The sequence below is a fragment of the Trachurus japonicus genome, chromosome 4, assembly GCF_045865225.1.
Source record: "Trachurus japonicus isolate A0001 chromosome 4, Traja_1.0".
Taxonomy (NCBI): domain Eukaryota; kingdom Metazoa; phylum Chordata; class Actinopteri; order Carangiformes; family Carangidae; genus Trachurus; species Trachurus japonicus.
Genome location: NC_140910.1, coordinates 18,729,609 through 18,749,504, shown reverse-complemented (window position 1 = coordinate 18,749,504; position 19,896 = coordinate 18,729,609). Strand labels below are relative to the sequence as shown.

General features: G+C 43.0%; 1 protein-coding gene and 1 non-coding gene across 2 annotated transcripts; one reads left to right on the top strand and one right to left on the bottom strand.

Annotated features, from left to right (window-relative positions):
* The first annotated feature begins 4,767 nt into the window (after nucleotides 1-4,767).
* Nucleotides 4,768-4,840, top strand: trnav-aac (transfer RNA valine (anticodon AAC)). The gene has a single exon. It is a non-coding gene; the product is annotated as a tRNA-Val (tRNA).
* A 10,651-nt stretch (nucleotides 4,841-15,491) lies between these two features.
* ndufb5 (NADH:ubiquinone oxidoreductase subunit B5) lies at nucleotides 15,492-19,631 on the bottom strand. The gene is made up of 6 exons (XM_085774534.1): nucleotides 19,507-19,631; nucleotides 18,190-18,272; nucleotides 17,277-17,343; nucleotides 17,101-17,162; nucleotides 16,842-16,948; nucleotides 15,492-15,709 (listed from the first exon to the last, which is right to left on the bottom strand). The coding sequence occupies exons 1-6, from the start codon at nucleotides 19,622-19,624 to the stop codon at nucleotides 15,589-15,591; spliced, it is 558 nt and encodes a 185-aa protein (XP_085630660.1). The 5' UTR covers nucleotides 19,625-19,631; the 3' UTR covers nucleotides 15,492-15,588.
* Nucleotides 19,632-19,896: the final 265 nt, after the last annotated feature.

The window sequence follows — 19,896 nt, the reverse complement described above, 5'->3', positions numbered from 1 at the left end:
CGGGCGGAAACAAAACAATTTTCTCAGGGTTTTATGAAACAAGCAGGATATGGTCAGGTTGCGACTGGGCACAGCTGTTACCCCCACATCAGGAAATATGCTGCCATGTTGTAGGATGAAGGAGACTGTTCGGGCCGGTGCACTCCCTCAGTACCATGGCCATGGTACCATCGAAACCGGGCGGAAACAAAGGGTTTTATAAAACAAGCAAGATATGGTCAGGTTACGATTGGACACAGCTGTCACCACCACATCAATCCTCGTTGATATAGTGGACAGTAGGGCAAGTGTCAACTGTGCAGACTTCCACTCCTGCCTTCAGTCATACTTCGCAACAAAAAGTTACAGTGGAGGACTGACAGCATGTGCCAGTTATGCAGCGCAGTCCCCATGACGGGCATCTGCTGTAAGGACGGTGACGGTAAAAAAAAAACAAAAAAAAGTCAGTCGCTCCACTCTCTCTCCAGCCGGTTCACCTGCTGCTCACCTGCAGCTGACCAAGTTGTCAGAGGAGCTCTGCTGTCCCTCTCTCTTCAGCAGGGTTCGATTCCCTGACGGGGAGACAGTTGTGTTTTCAGCTTATTGCAGCTCACCTAAAACTTAAGCGGCGTTCACACCGGACGCGATAGACGCGAATATAATCGCGCCAGACGCTTCCATCGCGCCGCTTGGTCATTTTGGATCATTCGCGTCCATCGCGTCATTCGCGTCCATCGCTCGCGCGTGACGCTCCGCTCATTTACCGGTATTTCTCAACCCGTTCTCTTTCCACGCCGATCATGGCTGATATCACCACCGTTGCTGTGTTGTACCTGCTGTACAAGTCCCTGAAACGCCGGAAAACCACCCGCCGTCGTGTCTGGGTTCATGAGGTCCTCCGGAGACGCACGGAGCTGGGGGAATTCCACTGTCTCCTCCAGGAGCTCCGTCTGGATGACGGCCGCTTCCAGCGGTACCTCAGGCTGACCGGAGCCCAGTTCGAGGACCTGTTAGCTCGGGTCGGTGCCAGGATCTCCCGCCTGGACACTAACTACAGGCGCTCCATCCCCGCTGCGGAGCGCCTGTCAATCTGTCTGAGGTGAGTTGCGGTTTCATACAATAGACTACTGCAAAATGAACATGTAAAAATATTATAGGCTACATTACCTATAATAAAGTATGCTACTAATTTTACCCACTGTACAGGAGCCTACGTGGTGTGATAAATGCACATCAACCTATACCTGCATAAACAAACGTTTTTAATTTTCACTTCATATTTTCAGTATTTATTAACTCTTTACTTAGTTATCAGTTTTCCTTATTAAGATTTGAAAATGGTTCTTATTTCAGAATGAGATTACACAATTATACCTAATCTTTTACATATGGATAATATACATTGACTTTTTTTTAAATAACAAAGCTTGCAGTTTCCAATAAATTAATAATAAAGTGTAAATGTTGTTAAATGTTTGGAGAATTTTTAAGTGATATTCCGTGGGCTGTTTTTAAGGTTTTCAAGAAAATTAAAGCCTGACCCATTATCTATTTTGTAGGTTCCTGGCCACAGGAGACTCCTACAGGAGCATTGCCAACAGCTTCCGTGTGGGAATTTCTACTGTGTCCGTCATTGTTCCTGCTGTTGTCAGTGCCATCTGGGACTGCCTGGTCGAGGACTTCATGGCTGTGCCCACCACAGAAACCTGGAAGTCCATTGCGGAGCAGTTTGAAGAGAGGTGGAACTTCCCTCTTTGCTGTGGAGCTTTGGATGGAAAGCATGTGGTGTTGAAGGCCCCTCCCAACTCAGGATCCATGTTTTTCAACTACAAGGGGACATACTCCATTGTCCTCTTGGCCGTGGTTGATGCCAATTACCGGTTCAGGGTGATTGATGTCGGGGGCTTCGGGAGAACCAGTGACGGAGGTATCCTGGCTAACTCTGCCTTTGGCCAGGCACTTCGTGCTGGAACCCTCCACTTGCCAGCGGACCAGCCTCTACCAGCCGCAGAACACAGAGGACCCCAGCCTCATTGTTTTGTGGCTGATGAAGCGTTCCCGCTCCGGAGGAACCTGATGAGGCCATTCCCTGGGCGCATCCTCCCCAGAGACAAGAGGATCTTTAACTACCGTTTGTCCCGGGCCCGGCTGGTGGTGGAGAATGCCTTCGGCATCCTGGCAGCTCAGTGGAGGATGTACCACCGTGTCCTCGAGGTCAAGCCGGAAGTGGCAGAGAAGTGTGTGAAGGCGACTTGTGTTCTTCACAACTTCTTACGCATGACAGCCCAGACACCGGGAGTTGGAGGAAGCATCACGGGGAGTGAGGTCGAGCCACTTCCAGGTCTGGGAAGAGTTGGGGCAAACAACTCGGCGAGGGAGGCCATCAGAGTTCGGGACACCTTCTCAGCCTTCTTCAACACGGAGGGAGTGGTCCCATGGCAGCATAATGTGTAGTGCACAAGCACCCCAAAAAACGGCTCTTTTAAGAGCCACCCAAATAAAAGTATTGAGCAATAATCCTTTTTTTTACACCATTACATCACCATCACCAATTACACCATAAAACTTTTTCTTTACTTAAATTATCATTTTGAAACTGGCCAGTCTACAATATCATTGTACTTGAAAGAATGTGTGAAAGAATGACATGAGAAATAGTAGTCATTAAGATATATCTTTTTAATGTGGAAAAACAATATAATAAATAAATCTCTCTCCCTCAAAAAAAATATAATAGTTGTATATAAATATACACAAGAAAATATATATCTACTTAAAAATGAATACAAAAATAAAATAACAAAAAAACTAAGTAGTTAATACAAACAGAACAGAACAACAAAAACCAGGCTTAAAGAACAAAAACTAAATACCAGTCTGGCTCGTTCCCAGCAGAGGCTGCCACCCCAGCTACTACAGTGTCACTATACCGTGTTCTCATATATTAATTTGTGGATTTGGAATTTTATGTAGTCCCTTTGCTGGGGTGGCAGCCTATGGAGGGAAGGAGCCAGACTGGACAAAAATCTCTCCTCCTCGATCCATGCAGGTGGTGGAGGTGGTGGGGGTGGTGGAGGTGGCCTCTGCAGGTTTAGGATGAGGAGATCCTCAATCCTCTGGTCCCTTTCATCCTTGGCTGCATCAATCCCCCCCACTCTCTTCCTCTTCCCTGTCCGTGCACCTGTATGAAATCAAAATCACAACATCTGTTGGTGGCATGGTCTGTAAACATTCATTTTCAATTTAGACTGGAGCCCTACAAATAAATCACAATCCTGCTTCTGTACAGTACATACCATTGGTTGAGGCAGCAGGAGCAGCAGTACCAGCAGCAGAGGCAGGAGCAGCAGCAGCAGCAGCAGCAGCAGGAGCAGGAGCAGCAGCAGCAGCAGCAGCAGCAGGAGCAGCAGCAGCAGCAGCAGCAGCAGCAGCAGCAGCTGTGCCCTCGCTGTCACTTGAGGATTGATCTATAGAGAAATTATTATTATTATATGATCCAAACTTATTCTACAACAGGGGAACACATAGTTTGAGATTTAATGGAAACAAAAGTGAGAGAAACAATACACATATAAACTGCTCTTTCGCCTACTGAATTTGAAAGTGTTTTTACATGTACTTTACTATGTATGTGTCGTCACTTAACCAACCATCAAAAAATAATGCTGCTGCTGCTGCTGCCTCATCACCAAAGCTCTCTTCAGCGGTCCAGTCTTCCTCGACCCCCTGACCCATGTTGCCACTGGTTTCCCTGGGCGTGGTGAAGGGGTCGAGGAAGGACAGGACCGCAGAGAACCACCACTTCTTTATTGTCCCCCCCGCTGACCCACTCCTTTTCTCTCCTTCCCTCTTCTTCTTGAGGTAAGTGTCCCTCAGCCCTTTCCACCTTTTTCGACACACCTCAACTGCAAACACATACGCACACGCACACAGAAAGACATGCACATTGCATAATTAGCTTCTAACCAAATTAAATATTAAGACAATAAACATTCACACAAACTGGAAGTGGTAGGCTATCCTTCAAAAGGGGATAATGCTATGCAAGTGCTAACTGATGCTAACATAGAGAAACACGGTCAGTAACGTAGTAAAACAAGCCACAGATAGCTTCAAAACTTACCGGGAAGTCCCACCTCCTCACTGACCTTCACCCAGGCCTCCTCTTTTTTATATCTGTCCCGGTAAAATACGGCAGCGGTGTCATACAGGACCAGGTGCCCGCACACAGCTACGATTAGCTTTTCCTCCATGTTGATGGCTAGTGTACAATCGTACGTGAGGGAAGTGACGTCATGACGTCGGCTTGAACTCGTCGCTGATTGGATGTCACGGCGCGATGCCGCCTGAAAAGTTCAATATTTTCAACTTTATTCGCGTCGCTCCAGACGCGCCGCTTCAGGCGCTCCGTCCCCCAGACGCTCCAGACGCTCCATTCGCGCCGCCTCCGCCCGAATCGCGTGTCATCGCGCCATTTACATTGATTTTCAATGTAGAGTTGCCGCTCCATTCGCGTCTATCGCGTCCGGTGTGAACGCCCCTTTAGGGGATGATAAAACTACGCGCGAGGGGGGCGCCTGCCACCGTCGCGCGCCGAGCTCCAATTGAAAAATGTTTAATCTGGGCGCAGCACGCTGTGACGACATCTTGGCGCGTCCAATAGGAGAGAAGCCGGTTCTGAAAAAAAAGTGCGCGGAAGCAGAGCGGTGAGCGGAGCGCAAACCGCGTTCGGTGTGAAGGGCCCTTCAGGGGATGTGGTTTCGCCTCCTCAATTTGCACGTGGGTGCTGTTTCCGTAGTGTAGTGGTTATCACGTTCGCCTAACACGCGAAAGGTCCCCGATTCGAAATCGGGCGGAAACAAAGCAATTTTCTCAGGGTTTTATGAAACAAGCAAGATATGGTCAGGTTGCGACTGGACACAGCTGTTACTTCCACATCAATCCTTGTTAGTATAGTGGACAGTATCTCCGCCCAGTGTTTCTCCCAGAAAATTTGTTAGTTAAGGTGGTGTCTCTTCAGGGGGAGGCGACGTCGCCCGGGACAGGCGGACGGACGGGGAAGGGGGTGGGTGAGTGTAAGGAACAGTGTAACTCGGCCTGTCGCCATCGCGTCTCCGCCTCATCGCTGCCACCGCAGCCTGGGGGGCAATAGACTACAGACTCTGATTACTACATTGCACACATATTTATTAAAAAATAACCAAATAACAATATCTTATAATAAATAAAAATCTTTCAAAATAACATCTGGTACAACAATACAAATATACCATAAATAAAGGGCAATAAACAGCAACTTAAACAAGAGGGTTTTGTGCAATTTTAACAGCAAAGGGTGCAAAACATTTGTGCAAATAACAAAGTGCCACAGCAAGGTAGTCAGAGACTTATCTACTTATGGCAGAGCCGACAAGTAGCATCGCTACACACTATTCTCCTCGGTGTGGAGAAGAATTTCTCAAGGACCCTGTTGTAGTTCAGGTCTTTCACTGGAGGACCATTTATGCTGATCTTCATGCAGGCTGCCAGACTTTTGCCCTGCAGCCTGTTCCTCAGGTCTGTCTTGATCTAACAGTGAATGAACTGAAGTTTAGTATTTGATACTTTTGTGTAATAATTTTGATAGAACCTAAGACTGAGAGATGGACTTACCCTGTTCATTGCGGAGAAATCCCTCTCACAATTGACACTGGAGACGGGTATTGTGAGGGCGATGGCAGAGAGGAGGGACAGGTTTGGGTAGAGGAGATGGAGCTCATCATACCCTGATGCCATAGCTGTCATCATCTCCAGCTGGGACTTGTCCTGATGGATGAGAACATTGGTCAATGACATACGTGAACTCACATAAACAACTTAATATTATGTTAATGACTGTCACTCACTTTCAGTATTCCGGTTGTTGTTAGGACTCTGTAGCTCTGCCACTCTTGGAGAAGTGCCTTCTCACTGATGGGAGGGAACTGCTTGGCCAGTAGTTGTAGGTCTGAGACAGTCTGACTCTCATCAGCTTGTGGTCCTTGTGGTCCCAGGGAACTAAAAGCACCAAGAATCCCAAGCTGCTGGAACCTCAGCTCCAGGTGCTGAATCAGTCCATCAATGTAGGGGTCCATGACCTATTCACATTAGATGTGAGAGAAAATTCAAATGTAGGCTCATATTTCAGGTGGGTTATTATTGTTTATTCATTCTTGAGCTTGCTTACTTGTGTCTGAAAACGTCCCCATAAGGTGGTGATGGAATGATCTGTCCCACGTCTTCTCCTCTCCTCTTCTGCATTGATGTTCAGACTGGTCACCTTCTCTTCAACCTGAGCTAGAAAGGAGTAACACGGCGAATATCGCTAGTATAGCCTATAGATTTTTTTTTTTTTTGAAGACGTTAGTTTAGGCGGCAGCTCTTTGTTGTTAAGGCGGCCGCCTTAACAGGAAAGCGCTGCGGGAAACGGGGAGACAGTTATGATTTCAGCTTATTGCAGTTCACCTAAAACTTAGGGGATATGGTTTTGCCTCCTCGATTTGCACGTGGGTGCATGGTGGTACAGTTTCCGTAGTGTAGTGGGCGGAAACAAAGCAATTTTCTCAAGGTTTTTTTGAAACAAGCAAGATATGGTCAGGTTGCGACTGGGCACAGCTGTCACCTCCACATCAATCCACGTTAGTATAGTGGACAGTATCTCCGCCTGTCATGTTCGTCAATTGGAACGTGGACCGACCGGGCAGGGGAGGTGGGGCAGGCTGGAGCTTTGACTGTTTCGGTATTTTAAACTGTGATACCAGGGAAGCAGCCTGCATGAAGGTTTTACGCTGCGCAGGACATGGAGACACAGGTCGGTGATGACTGGTATCTCCTCCCATGTAGCTGGGTCCTGAGTTTGCACAAAATCCTCGCATAACTCAGCCTGATAAGCCATGAGCAGGGAGAGGACGTTGAGCGATCTGGCCGTGAGCCATTACACCCTTTTCAGTCAGGGCTGACTGAACACGGTCAAACTTGGACGGCAGGCTGCAGCTCCAGGAGGACACTGCTGACAGCTGGGGGTGAAGGTGTGCTGCAACGAGTGGCTCCATAGGAGGCATGCGGAGCAGACCCAGGCTCTCCATTGCCTCACAGTTGAGTAGGGCTGCCCCCAAATAGTCGACCAAGCACTGGTCGACCAAAAAATCATTAGCCGACCAAATTTTCATTGGTCGATTGGTCGACCAACAAACAAACATTTGGAGCCGTGTCTTGTCAAAATTAAGTCAAAATCAATGACTGAACTGTATATGAAAGGCTATGGGGCTTTTATTTTGAAGGGCAAGATACAGGAAGTCGTGACTTTTTTGTTGTTGTTTTTTTTTACATGGCACGGCAGTCTCTCTCGCATCACCGCTGTTTTCAACCATTAGCGGGTGCTGTCTGAGCCCCGGTCCCGTCCCACAGCGCTCACCAGCGGTCACGCGTCTCGCAGTGTCACGGAGCAGATCCATGATTAGTCCCCGCTGCAGTCAGAGACCTGCACCCATAGACATATGTCTATGCCCGCACCGCTCCACGCCGCGGACCCCCACCCCCGCACCTCCTCACACAGCCTGAGCTCAGTAACTTTTTAACCTCCTCATCTACTGTGTTTATTGGTGATAAACGGGCATACTGCCGGTAATAACGGTAAAACCCGACTCGGAATCTCGGACCCAACACGGCCGTAGTCACAAGCATTAATTAATTAATTCTCAACCTGACCGTGGACAGAAAAAGAAAGCCAGAGGCAACACTATTGAGACAGTTAACTGTTAATCAACTTCATAAGCTGTGTGTTTGTGTGTGTGTGAGGTACTATGGCGGAACGTGTCTGACGGAGGTTTATTTTTTTTTTTTTCTCGCGCGCGCAGGGGGGGGGGGGGTCGATTAGTCGACTAATCGCCATAAGTGACGACTACTGGTCGACCAACAAAATCTTTGGTCGGGGGCAGCCCTAGAGCTGAGGAACGAGGTCCTGGGAATCAGGCTCCTGCTGCTGTAAGGGCGGTCTCATGGGCACACCACCTCATCCAGCAGCTCTGGGAAGACAAGGAAAAGTTGCTTTATTGTGCCCCTCAGAATACTGGCACTCAGCCTCAAACTGTTGACGTAGTCCAAAGTCAATTTGTCCTTTTTCTGTGGTTCCCCTGGTGAAAAAAAAGTGTACTTTATTGTATTTCAAGTATATTCGTATTTTGAATAGTATATTGAAAATGTAATTATACAAATTGTACTTTATATAAATATTAGGGCTGTCAGAGTTAACGCGTTAATCGCGATTAGATTAATTAAAAAAATTAACGCGATTAAATTTTTTAATCGCGGTTAATCGCGGCCCATTTTGTCCTCTGTCTGCTGGACTGGAGGACTGGAGTGTGGGACCTCCAGTCCAGTAGGTGGCGGTAAGGCACCTTCAAGTTGGTTGCTACACAAATATACACAGTCTAACATATATCCACAGCTCCATCCATTGATTTTTTGACGGCTTTATTGTCAACAAATGCACGTGGTGATGTATTGATTTTTTGACGGCTTCTGTTGTCAACAAATGCACATGGCCAGGCAGAGGCGTAGCAAAGTAAAGGGCAATTTCCACTGGATGCAATTCGTTTCAATTCTGTGTGAGTTTCATGCATCATGTGTTATGATTAGGTACTAGGCCTGCTAGGTCTGGTCTAAAAGTTGTTTGTCTAGAGATTATAACACTTTGGAGGGTTGAAAGTCCAAAGCGCCATATATAATATTTTTAATAGAGATTAATCGCGAGTTAACTATGGAAAAAATGCGATTAATCGCGATTAGAAAAATTAATCGTTTGACAGCCCTAATAAATATATAAAAATTACACTAACATCACACTTTCACGCTAACACTTTTAACACACTTGAAAATAATTATACTATATTACACTTTATAGAAATATATTAAACTAAAATATACTTAAAGTGAAATTTATGTGTAATTTCTAAAGTGTACTTATTTGAAATTTGTTTTCACACATACTTTTGATATATTTTAAAATGTATGCTAAAATTGTCATTGTAAAATACAATGATAACATATTTTGAAAGTATACATTTTAATATCAACACTGTAATATTAAGTTTGAGTGTATTTTAAGTTACATTTGAGTTTAATTATAAAGTGAAGTTATTTATGCTTGTAGCCTACTTCAGGACATTTTGGAAAGTGGTATTAGCCTATGCACCTAAACCCGTTTATTAAATTTTGTGCTGTGTGTTTGGCAAAAAAAAAAAAAAGATAGGCTACAACCTTACACGCATGAAATCACATGAAACAATACACTTAATTAACACTTAACAATCATCCACAAGAGCGTTGTAGAGTTGTTGGATTGTGTGTTTGATAGTCTCCGTAGCGGTAGCTGAGCAGCTCATGTCTCTGCCCCGCCGATCTAAAAACAGCTTGTAGGTTACCGTCAATTACAGTAAAAGTAACGAACCCTATCCCTAAGACTAGGGATTAACGGGCAAATCTGCCAAAATGTTGAAATATCCCTTTAAGCACATTGTTTTAATGTTATAATGTCTGTTGTAACCAAGGTTAAAAGTCTGTATTAAAAATTAGTTGATTGCATATTAAAACAGCTGAATTCATATTTAAAAAGTTAATTAATAAATACTAAGTTATGTTAATAATTAAAAACAGATACTTACCTATAAAAAGAAATTGAACGGTGATAAAATATTTTTTTATACGTTTATTTTGAAAGAGATTGGCTGGAGATGAGCTGTCAGCCAATCGGGAAGAAGCTCCCGCCCCTTGACCTGCTCAGAACAAGGTTCACTTCCTCCGGAGCCGTTGTCAGGAGAGCGAGCAGCCCCGCATCGAGCACGACACTTAGCTTGTGAAGAGGAGACACTAGTAAAAGTTGATAAAAGTGATTAAAAACTACGGGATAACTCCGGTGACGCCCTGGACCTGTGAGAGTGAAGCTAGAGGGACCCGACATCTCCACCAAGAAGAAAACGCATCGGTGAGAAATCGTTTTTTCCATGCTAAATGCTAACCGCCAGTGCTAATCAGTGCTAATACCAGAGACCTTACCCACTCGTGTGAATCACTAGCGTTAAAGCTAGCACTAGCTTCATTTTGAAGGTGCAATATGAGACGTTTTGAGAATTTGTTGCACACTGAACTGTAAAATCTGATGATTTAGTACAGTATCTGCGTTTTTAGCACGCCGAGTCACTATTTTATGCTAAGACATGGCAGAAGGTGCACACTGTACGTCTTCTTACTGGTATTAATGTTAAATTTGCATGCTTATTACTATGTGAAGACGTTATTTTTATATTATTGATGTGGAGAAGTTATTTTAATAACTTAATCTCTGATATTTTGAGAATGTTGCTATGATATTATTGGGTGTGGTGTCATATTACAATGTTTATTCAGTTAGAAATATTCTCTGTGAATTGAGTGGATTTAACATGATTTATATATTGTATTTCATGATTGAGAGTTGAGAGAATTAAGAGAATGTTCTGACATTACTCATCATAGGTCAGGTTTTCCTGTTGGATCCTTTGAACCTTGGACCTACCCGGATGTTGGAGCCTGGATCGAGACGTTTGATGGCGAACCACAGCCTGGAGGACAACTAGAGATATGGTGCCCGCAAAGAATCAAGAACCTGGATCCTTTCATCACTTCATTACACACACACACACATACACATATCCAACACATTCAACCATGCGGTAGGATAGATCCTCTTCACTTCCTCAGTGGACTGAACATTTCATACTGGGAGTGACTGAAAAAAGAGGTGACTTGAACTTTCAAACATAGCTGCAATTTTTTTTTTTTTTATGTTCCTACTTACCTGGGTAAGAATTGTGTTACACTGTGTATGTACATGTGTTTTGCTTATCCTTCTTTAAAGGACAATTCCAGGCAAATTCAACTTGAGGGTGTATGTTCTTATCATTTTAAGTCTAAAAGAAGGAATGTGAAGATTTTCAGTTTAACGTCTCCTGTTTTGCGGTAGCTGCGTCTGTCCCCGCATCGCTACGGCAGCAATGAATGGGAGTGGATGCAAGTTCCGCTGGTTAGGCTGTTTACAGCCCTCAAAGCCGCAATTTTTTTCCACAGACAGCGTCAGATGGCTACTCAAACATGCACCGAGAAGTTTCTTTACTTCAAGCAAGCCGACATGCTTGTAAAACTAGATCTAAATTCAAAGTCTCACGCGAGACCCTGTTGCCGTGCTCGGTGCATTCAGGGGTAGTCAGAAAACTACCGTTTGTGTCATAAACACAGGAATATCGACTCTTGACTTGCTTCAAGTAAAAAATACGTATCGGCGCATGTTTGAGTCGCCACCTGACGCTGTCTGTTGAAAAAAATGTACACTTGAAGCAAGTAAAGAGTCGATATTCCTGTGTTTATGACACAAAAGGTAGCTCCTACTGCACCTGAATGCACCGAGCACGGCAGCAGGGTCTCGCACAAGACTTTGAATTAGATCTAGTTTTACAAGCATGTCGGCTTGCTTGAAGTAAATAAACTTCTCGGTACATGTTTGAGTCGCCATCTGACGCTGTCTGTGGAAAAAAATCTGAAAAAAATGCGGCTTTGAGGGATGTAAACAGGCTAACCAGCGGAACTTGCATCCACTCCCATTCATTGCTGCCGTGGCGATGCGGGGACAGACGCAACTACCGCAAAACAGGAGCAATTAAACTGAAAATCTTCAGATTCATTCTTTTAGACCTAAAATGATATGAAAATACATCCCTGAGTTGAATTCGCCTGGAATTGTCCTTTAAAATCTATGTTAGTAGAGTAAAGAGTAGAGATGCACCGATCCAGTTTTTTCCGATCCAATCCGATACCAATACCTGGGCTGAGCATATCGGCCGATACCGATCCGATACTACTGTTGAATGAATGAACCGTATATCTTGCCATGTGAGTGAAGGCTTCAGGCTTCACATAAACATTTAACAAATGAACACAGATAGCCTATACGTAAATGTACTTAATATTATTTATTAACAAATAACAAAGCAAAAAGAAATAAATAACACTAGATCGCTGTAACTGTATGACATTAATAAAAAAGAAATGACTGGATCGGAATGCTGGATCGGCCTCATTCATCCGATATCCGATCCAGCTAATTATCGGTGCATCTCTAGTAAAGAGTCATAGTGTGTTGTGTTTTCACAATAAAGAATTTTACACCTACCCATCTATTGCTTAATTCATACATGGGCATTTTACGGCCCGCGGGCCAGACCCGGCCCGCATGCCGTCTCAATCCGGCCCGCGAGCCGTACTGCTATTATGACCCGATTGCTTTTATTACGTTGATGCGCACTAATCAGCTGTTTGAAACAGTGACAGATCAGGAGCCTGCACATCGCAGACAGTAACCTCCTCCAGGTAGAAGACAGTGATGAACGGCTGCTCAGTCTCTTTCTCTGTCAGACACCAGAGCTCCGACGGAGGAGGGAGAGCAGCCGCTCTGCTGCAGGTCTTCTCCACAGTGGAGTTTCTGACCACCGGGACCCTGTCAGCGGTAGCCTAGACCGCGGGACCGGCCGGTGTTTCACAACCCTCCGTCAGCCGAATCATAACTGCTGACGGTTAAAAAGCCTCATCACAGCACCTAATTATTATTTCCCAAACACTAAGGTTTAGCAAACTGTGATTAAAAGAGCATTTTATGAGATCGCTGGGTTTTCTGACGTGATCGACCATATGACTGATTGTAGCCACGTGTGTCTGAAGCTTCCATCCACCAATGGCTACGCTTGTAATCAAATCAGTCTTTTTTTTCATGTTGGTGCTGTTAGGCAGGAGCAAAGGAGTATTGTGTTTCTTCATAAATAAAAGGTTATCTACATACAAATAGAACAGTCTCACTGAATCAGAACTGAAAAGGATCTGAGTGCTTAATTATAATATTCAGGTGTCTGTGAACATTATTAGTTGGTGCAGTCATTTATGGTCAGTAAGTTTTGATAAAACAATCTGCCTTGAGTCCATATTTATATCATATTACAGCATGTTTCTTCAGTGATCTGTGATGGATATAAGTTGAAAATGCGATTACATGGATTGTGGGCTGTCAGCCTATTGTAATGCAATCAATTCCACCAAATATATGTAGTTATATAGGCTAATATATAATTATATAATTCAGCAATAAATATTTGATGTTTCAATTTGATTTCAAATTGTGTGGCCCTTCACTCACTTTATCGGAGTCAGTGTGGCCCTCTGGAAAAAATAATTGCCCACCCCTGGCTTAATTCGTGCCACACAGGTAATGTTCCAGGCCAAGACGGTGATATTTAAATTGTAAGCCTGAGTTTGAGAAGTATATTTCAACTAAATCTCACCGAGTAAAACCTAAGATCACCATGATAACTTCTGAGGTTACAGGTGTTTTAAATTAGATTATTACTAACATCTGGGATTTTATAGATACTTATCAGTAGGGTGACGTCACGATGGGTTCCACCTGGCCGCCGCCATGCTGGGTACCGAACACTGAGTTAACCTCTATTCAGCTCAGTGCAGCCACGTCCTCTCTGACCAGAAGACTGCTGCCTGATGTAGTTTGGATATGGATATTTCTCATTTTGATGGCCTTGCCTTGAAAGCACACACCATTTCTGCTGAGACGAGCTTTGACAGCGCGGTGCGCCGCTCTCTCTCCCGTTAAAAGTTAATCTAGCTCACCCAGCGGACCTCCTCGTCTCTCTCTCTCTCTCTCGCTCGCTCGCTCTGTCTCTCCTCCAAATACACGAAAAGCCAAATCAAATCAGAAATGCGTACCCCACTTCTTTTTAACTCACAGACATTTATTTTCATAAAGTAATAAAATATCTGGACATTTTGCCACCGTTAACATTGAGACAAAAGGCTGCAGGAATGGAAGAAGAATTCGGCAAATCATCTTATAACGCAAAAAGGCACAACAAACATGTTTTGCACAATGGTTTGCACAGATAAGTCTTAAAATATGTGCAACACCTTCTCATCACAATCCACACCATCTACACAGTTACGTTATCAGCTGTTATTAAAACCCAACTCATCAGGACGCGATGACATTACACAACAAAACGTTAACAATTAATCCACACTCAAACCGAGGCAACAATAGTTTTAACTGTAGGTTACAAGGTTTACAACAGATATGACAGACAACCTGGGCCGTGTGTGTGCGTGTATAAGAAAGGGGGGAGGGAGGGAGGGAGAGAGGAAAAGTAGGTAAAACCTGTTAGCTGTTAGCTACCGTAGCTCAGGCGTCGGTCTCCCGTCAGGTAAAAGCTGCCGTTTATTCCTCAAATGAAGCTCATGTTGAGCCTCTCCGGTACAGATATCCATCACTGCTGTTGAATTAGCCGCTAAACTGCTGGACGCTAAAACCGAGGGGCCGTCTGTGTTTACAATTCACGAAAGCAACGTGAACGTACGTGCCGCTCACACTTAGTAGAGTGAGGCAGCCTCCCTTGGCGTACATGTCTCCCAAGCTGTTTAATGACGGTAAAAAATGAAACAGAAAGTAAATATCCTGCATAGTTTCTCTTTTCTGTGCTGCGCTGATCAGAGCGGCGTCCCTACCTAGTGTATTTTACTTAGCAACGATCTGTTAAACAGGAATAACAGACTGTTAAATGCAAAATCAAGATGTAAATAAATATCAGAAATATCAATAAATTATCGGAATACGACATTCAATAGTGCCATGTAATAAAAAAAGGTTTATCCACTATTTTTGTGAGATTTGATGTCACAGCCATGGATGGATTAGGTCACAGCCCATAGACTGCCTTTGGAAGTCGGTACCCAAGATGGCGCTGTGACCGGCTGCGAACGCTGTGTGACGTCACGTGATATCTATCCATAGTTTATTACCTACTTTACTCTCAAAGACTGAAAAAAAGGGGAAAAAATAATGGATTTGGACATGAACCTGTCTCCCAATCCAAATTAATGGCATCACAGACAGAATAGGGCGGGTTAAATCACGTAGGCACACCAAAAAAACATCCAAATACCTCCACACAGCTCGTCTGTAATGTCCCTCTTGTATTGAAGCCCTGACATAAGAAAATTATTCCGAAAAAAATTAAATAATATTTTAAGCTTGTCCTTAGTCGACATGAGGGTGAGTAGATAGTGAGTGAAATTTGAATTTTGGGTGAACTATCCCTTTAAGTTTGGATTGAAAGGGCAAGAAGGACATTTGGGTGGGCTGAGCCGACCCCTGCCCATGCCTACCACCAGCCCTGTTTTACATGCAGTTTTCTGCCTTTTACTTATTGACATAGGACTTTATTCTCTCAAAGTGTCTTGGCTTCCCTCACCACTGATATCATTTGTCTTCTAACAAATATATAAATCTCTACACATGCAAATTCAATAGATAGATAGATAGATAGATAGATAGATAGATAGATAGATAGATAGATAGATAGATAGATAGATAGACAGACAGACAGAGACCCAGTAAAGACAAAATATCAGAGTACATACAGATACTTTATTTACGCAAGAGGGGAAAAATTTACAAACACTGAGATTCATCAGCATGATGCACTGACAGCAGACACATCTGGATTAGTGGTCAGGTGTTGCCTTGGGGCTGTTGTCAATTAGCTCCTTGTTAAGGGTCTCCACCTGGAACCAGGGGCCATCTCCCTTGTTCCTCATCTGACGACGCACCTCCAGCTGTGTAATCCTGTTAACGACAAAAAAAACACTCATTGAAGCCACTTACACAATGAATACATCCATCTAAAGGCCAGTTGAATGAAAAGGACTGAGACTTGTTGCTGCTGATTATTGTTTGATTTTATGAGGCTCCCACAAATTGCTGGTGACTTTTGAAGTGCTCATCAAGTCACAAAACATGCTCTTGTATTGACAGTGCACTGTATTTTCTGATCACAGTTTGCAGCTGTCTGGTGTTATGTGGTGCATGCGTTTAATGAGTAATATTGGTTTATATTCACTCTTGTGCAAAACAAACATCTTTCATGTAACAAACAAGTGATTCAGTATTAGAAAGTCTTCTTAAAGTGGGGTTGTATGATCTACAAATAGCCCCTAAGTACTTTAATTGCAGTAGAAGACTCTCTGCACTCCTCCCGTAGCAGCCCATAATAGCCCTGCCCAGAGATTTACAACATACATTGTTGTGAATGGACCCAAAGTGTTTTTCCTGCACTTTGAGAGGCTGGAAAAAATTATATTATAGCGAACAATGGAACTGTGTTTTTTTTTTTTCAGGTAAAATCTCTTTTAGGCCACGAAAATAGGCCGTTTCTTTGGGTCCATTCACAACAATGTATGTGGTAAATCTCTGGGCAGGGCTATTATGGGCTGGCGTTGCTAACGGGAGGAGTGCAGAGAGTCTTCTACTGCAATTAAAGTACTTAGGGGCTATTTGTAGATCATACAACCCCACTTTAAAAAAAAATGCTACTATCCCTTTAACACAAATTGTTTAGGATTTTTAACTTTAAATGATAACCACAATCTTATGACTAGACAAATGGCTATTGCTGCTATGCTAATGATCACAGACCTGTCAACACACGTTAGCTTGGCCAGATGTCTGGGCAGTACAGTGGTGCAGTGTCATGCATTAAGGTACTGTAATGCAGCATTATGCAACTCTGTTCAGTGGTTGGTTGTTGATGTGCTATTCTTCCTGGCATTTTCACTGACATTGCACTGAGAAAATATGTGTTTTCTTGTTGCTCAAAATAAATTTGAGTGTGTGTGTGTCGCAGCTGAAGTTTCAGCAGATCCTTCTGGTCTTCACAGATGACAGAACAACATCATAACGCACTAGCAATAACACTCACCTCATGTCTGCCTTTTCTTTCTCCGTTTGGATTGCTGCCATCATCTTTTCATAGTCCTTCACTGGGGAATCACAAAAGTTTCGTGCAATCCACCTGGTGACGGGGTGCTGCAATGATAGAAAATGACCATTATATGACAATATTTGTAAACTAGAAAACAAATGATAAAATTGTTTTTATTCAGTTCTGAAAATTGTTGCCGAGCAGTGACACAGAAATCCATCTACAAGAGTTAATCAAAGAGAGAAAAGAAACACACCTTGTAGTACTCCCAGTGCTCTGGTTCGTATCCCTCGGGAGTTTCAGCCAGCTCTGCCTCACCTTAACATTAAAATCACAGTCAAGGTCAATACCAAATGTTTCAGCTGATTCAAATTAAGTACTAAATCACACAAAAAAACCCTCAGTAAAACAAAATAATATGCCTGCACTTACCGATGAAGACATTCACACTGGTGACAATGATAGCCACAGGGATGCCAGTCAGCAGGACGTAATATTGCTGAGAACAAAAAAGAAAAATAAAATAAATTCAATTCTGCTACTGTTCTGCATTGTCTGCCACTGAAGCTCAAACCAAGAAAAAATAATGCCTGGATTTTATTACCTTGTGACCTTAGGCTCATAATTAATTGCTACTCCCAAATTCCCCCCACTTTGTGTTTAATCCTTGCATTACTCACTACTTTATCAGTCCCTCCAGGATTTCGCGGGCTTTTTTTGTGATTGTTGCGGCCTAAAATGCCTGATTTTGCGGCCACATTTTGAAAAAATTGCGGTGAATGTTGCGATGTTTTAAGCGCTTTTGTTGCGATTAAATTGCGGGAGACAGCGAAAGTTGAAAAAAAAAAAGTTGCAGTTTTGTTCTGAATAATTAAAAATCAAAGGAAAATTGAAAACAAAATAAAGTGAGGTCCTGTTATACCAGCAATTTTCCACTTGTTAAGAAAGGCACAGGAAAATTAGAGTTGAAAGTTGTTTTACTTTTAATTAAAATGTCTGTTTAAAAATCGTGGTAAAAGAACTGTTTTAAAATGCCATTAAAACTATCCAGTCTTTGAATAAAAAGGGGAGGGTGGCTACTCAAGTCCAGGGCCAGGGCCTTAGGATGGGGGAAGGGGCACCTGGCCGCATTGCAAGATCGCAAAAATTCGCGGGGATTGGCTGAATTTGCGTTAATTGTTGCGATCGTAACATCGCGAATTCCTGGAGGGACTGCTTTATCATGTAATGTTCATTGTCAAAGTGTGTAGGATTATTTTATTGCCGAGCTCAGTTCACTGCATGTTCCTCAATGTAAACCCTTATTTGTAAAGATAATAACATGAGATGATATTCCACTACTCACCAACAAGCGCAGAAACCGTCTGTCGTAGTAGTCAGAAGGTTTGATGATAAACATTTTCTTTCCATGGCCCCAACGGACGATTGCTGTAGAACAGGACAGAGGATGCTGTGATGAGGAGGTACTTATCAATCAGTATTTGACACTATAGTAGCATGCTGGTGCAAAATGAGACTCAACAGCACGCGAGTCTATCGATTTATATTTTGTCATGTTGATTTAATGTTTCCTGACTTCTTCAGTTTAATGTCAGTCTTCTCTCAGCTCGTACAGCTGTGGTATGAAACAACCGAAACCAGTGCCTCACATCCGCATTACTGTTGATCAGTTCTTAGGTTGTTCCTGCTAATAAATCAGGTGTATATATCTAATTTACTTTTCATTAGAATAAATCTTACAACCGTCTTCTGATATGATAAAACATTATGCAGATGTTTCCAGAATCATGTGGTAATGTGCATCCTATTAAAATGCCTTCAGACTGGAATAATCACCCTTTAAATTTACGCTCATTGACCTCTTTTCATAGGTTTAAATATTCTGTGTCTTCTTATTTTGAGTTAAACTGCACATGTTTCAGATGATTTATATCGGGTTTTTTTTACACTGTAATTTTTAATTTGGATATTATGTTATTATTTTACATTTCTCTTAGTTTATTTAGGCTATTGCTATGGCCATTTGCGGCCATCGAGAGGTTGTGTCCATTTTTGTACTCATTTCTTTTATGTCTGTGTTGATGTCTGTTGTCTTTGTTGTTGTATGTTTGTAGATTGTTGATTGTGTCTTGTCTCTTTTTGGTTTGTAATGTATATTAGGACCCCCTCGAAAACGAGAGGATTCCTCTCAAGGGGTTTATCCTATTAAATAAAATTTCTGAATGCAATGTTTTTAAATTATCTTTAATGTATCTAAAATCCTATGATAAAAAATTATACATATTCCTCGTTTCTCTCAGCCACAGAAGATGACATGAAATATATTCATTCAGACAGACAACCAGTGTTTTGTACTTCAACTTTGACATAGTGTTATTTATTTGTAAGATAAGACTTAATTATTAAAACTTTGGCTGACAACAATCGTGTCACTGTAATACCAAGGAAAAGAAATTGAGTTAGACAGACCTGGGTGCGGGCAGCCATCTGTTAACTATAAAGTTATTGCGTTTTACTTTGTGTTGACAGCTGAGCTAATGTTACCAGCTAGCTATGTTAGCATGTTAGCAAGCTAACAAGCAACCGGCGCAAGGTCACAGGACGAGACGGACACGTTCACGGTCAAACTATTCACTTTTTAAACGACCATCGCGTCTCTTACCTTTATCTGCCCGTGGGACGGCTCGGGTGAGTAAATTTGCCGCAGCGTTTCCAGACTTTAGAGGACTCAGTCTGGCCGCAAACGCAGCGGCAGACCTGAGTACACTCATGCCCACCATGGTGACTGTGGGCAGACAACGGTAGGCGCTCGGACTGTGAACACGAACCGTTGTCAATGAAGGAGTGAAGCCCGAACCGCCATCTTTAATGAGGGCAGAGGAAGACGACACTCACTGAAGTTAGCTTCTGGTTGGATACAAAACGGTCTCAAAAAGGACATTTTCTGGCAAAATGTCCTTTTTGGATTTATAAAGAGTGACGCTCCAGCTGAAAAAGAATATTTTTTTAATTAATCTCATTTTAATTCTTGCAAAGTTTTATATCCACAAGT

Bases quoted from the DNA above. Each gene is read 5' to 3' on its own strand.
- ndufb5 (XM_085774534.1), bottom strand. From the start codon at position 19,624: ATGGTGGGCATGAGTGTACTCAGGTCTGCCGCTGCGTTTGCGGCCAGA. The intron at 18,273-19,506 runs GTAAGAGACGCG...CCTGTTCTACAG, and splicing joins CGTCCCACGGGCAGATAAAG to CAATCGTCCGTTGGGGCCAT. The intron at 17,344-18,189 runs GTGAGTAGTGGA...TTTTGTTCTCAG, and splicing joins GACGGTTTCTGCGCTTGTTG to CAATATTACGTCCTGCTGAC.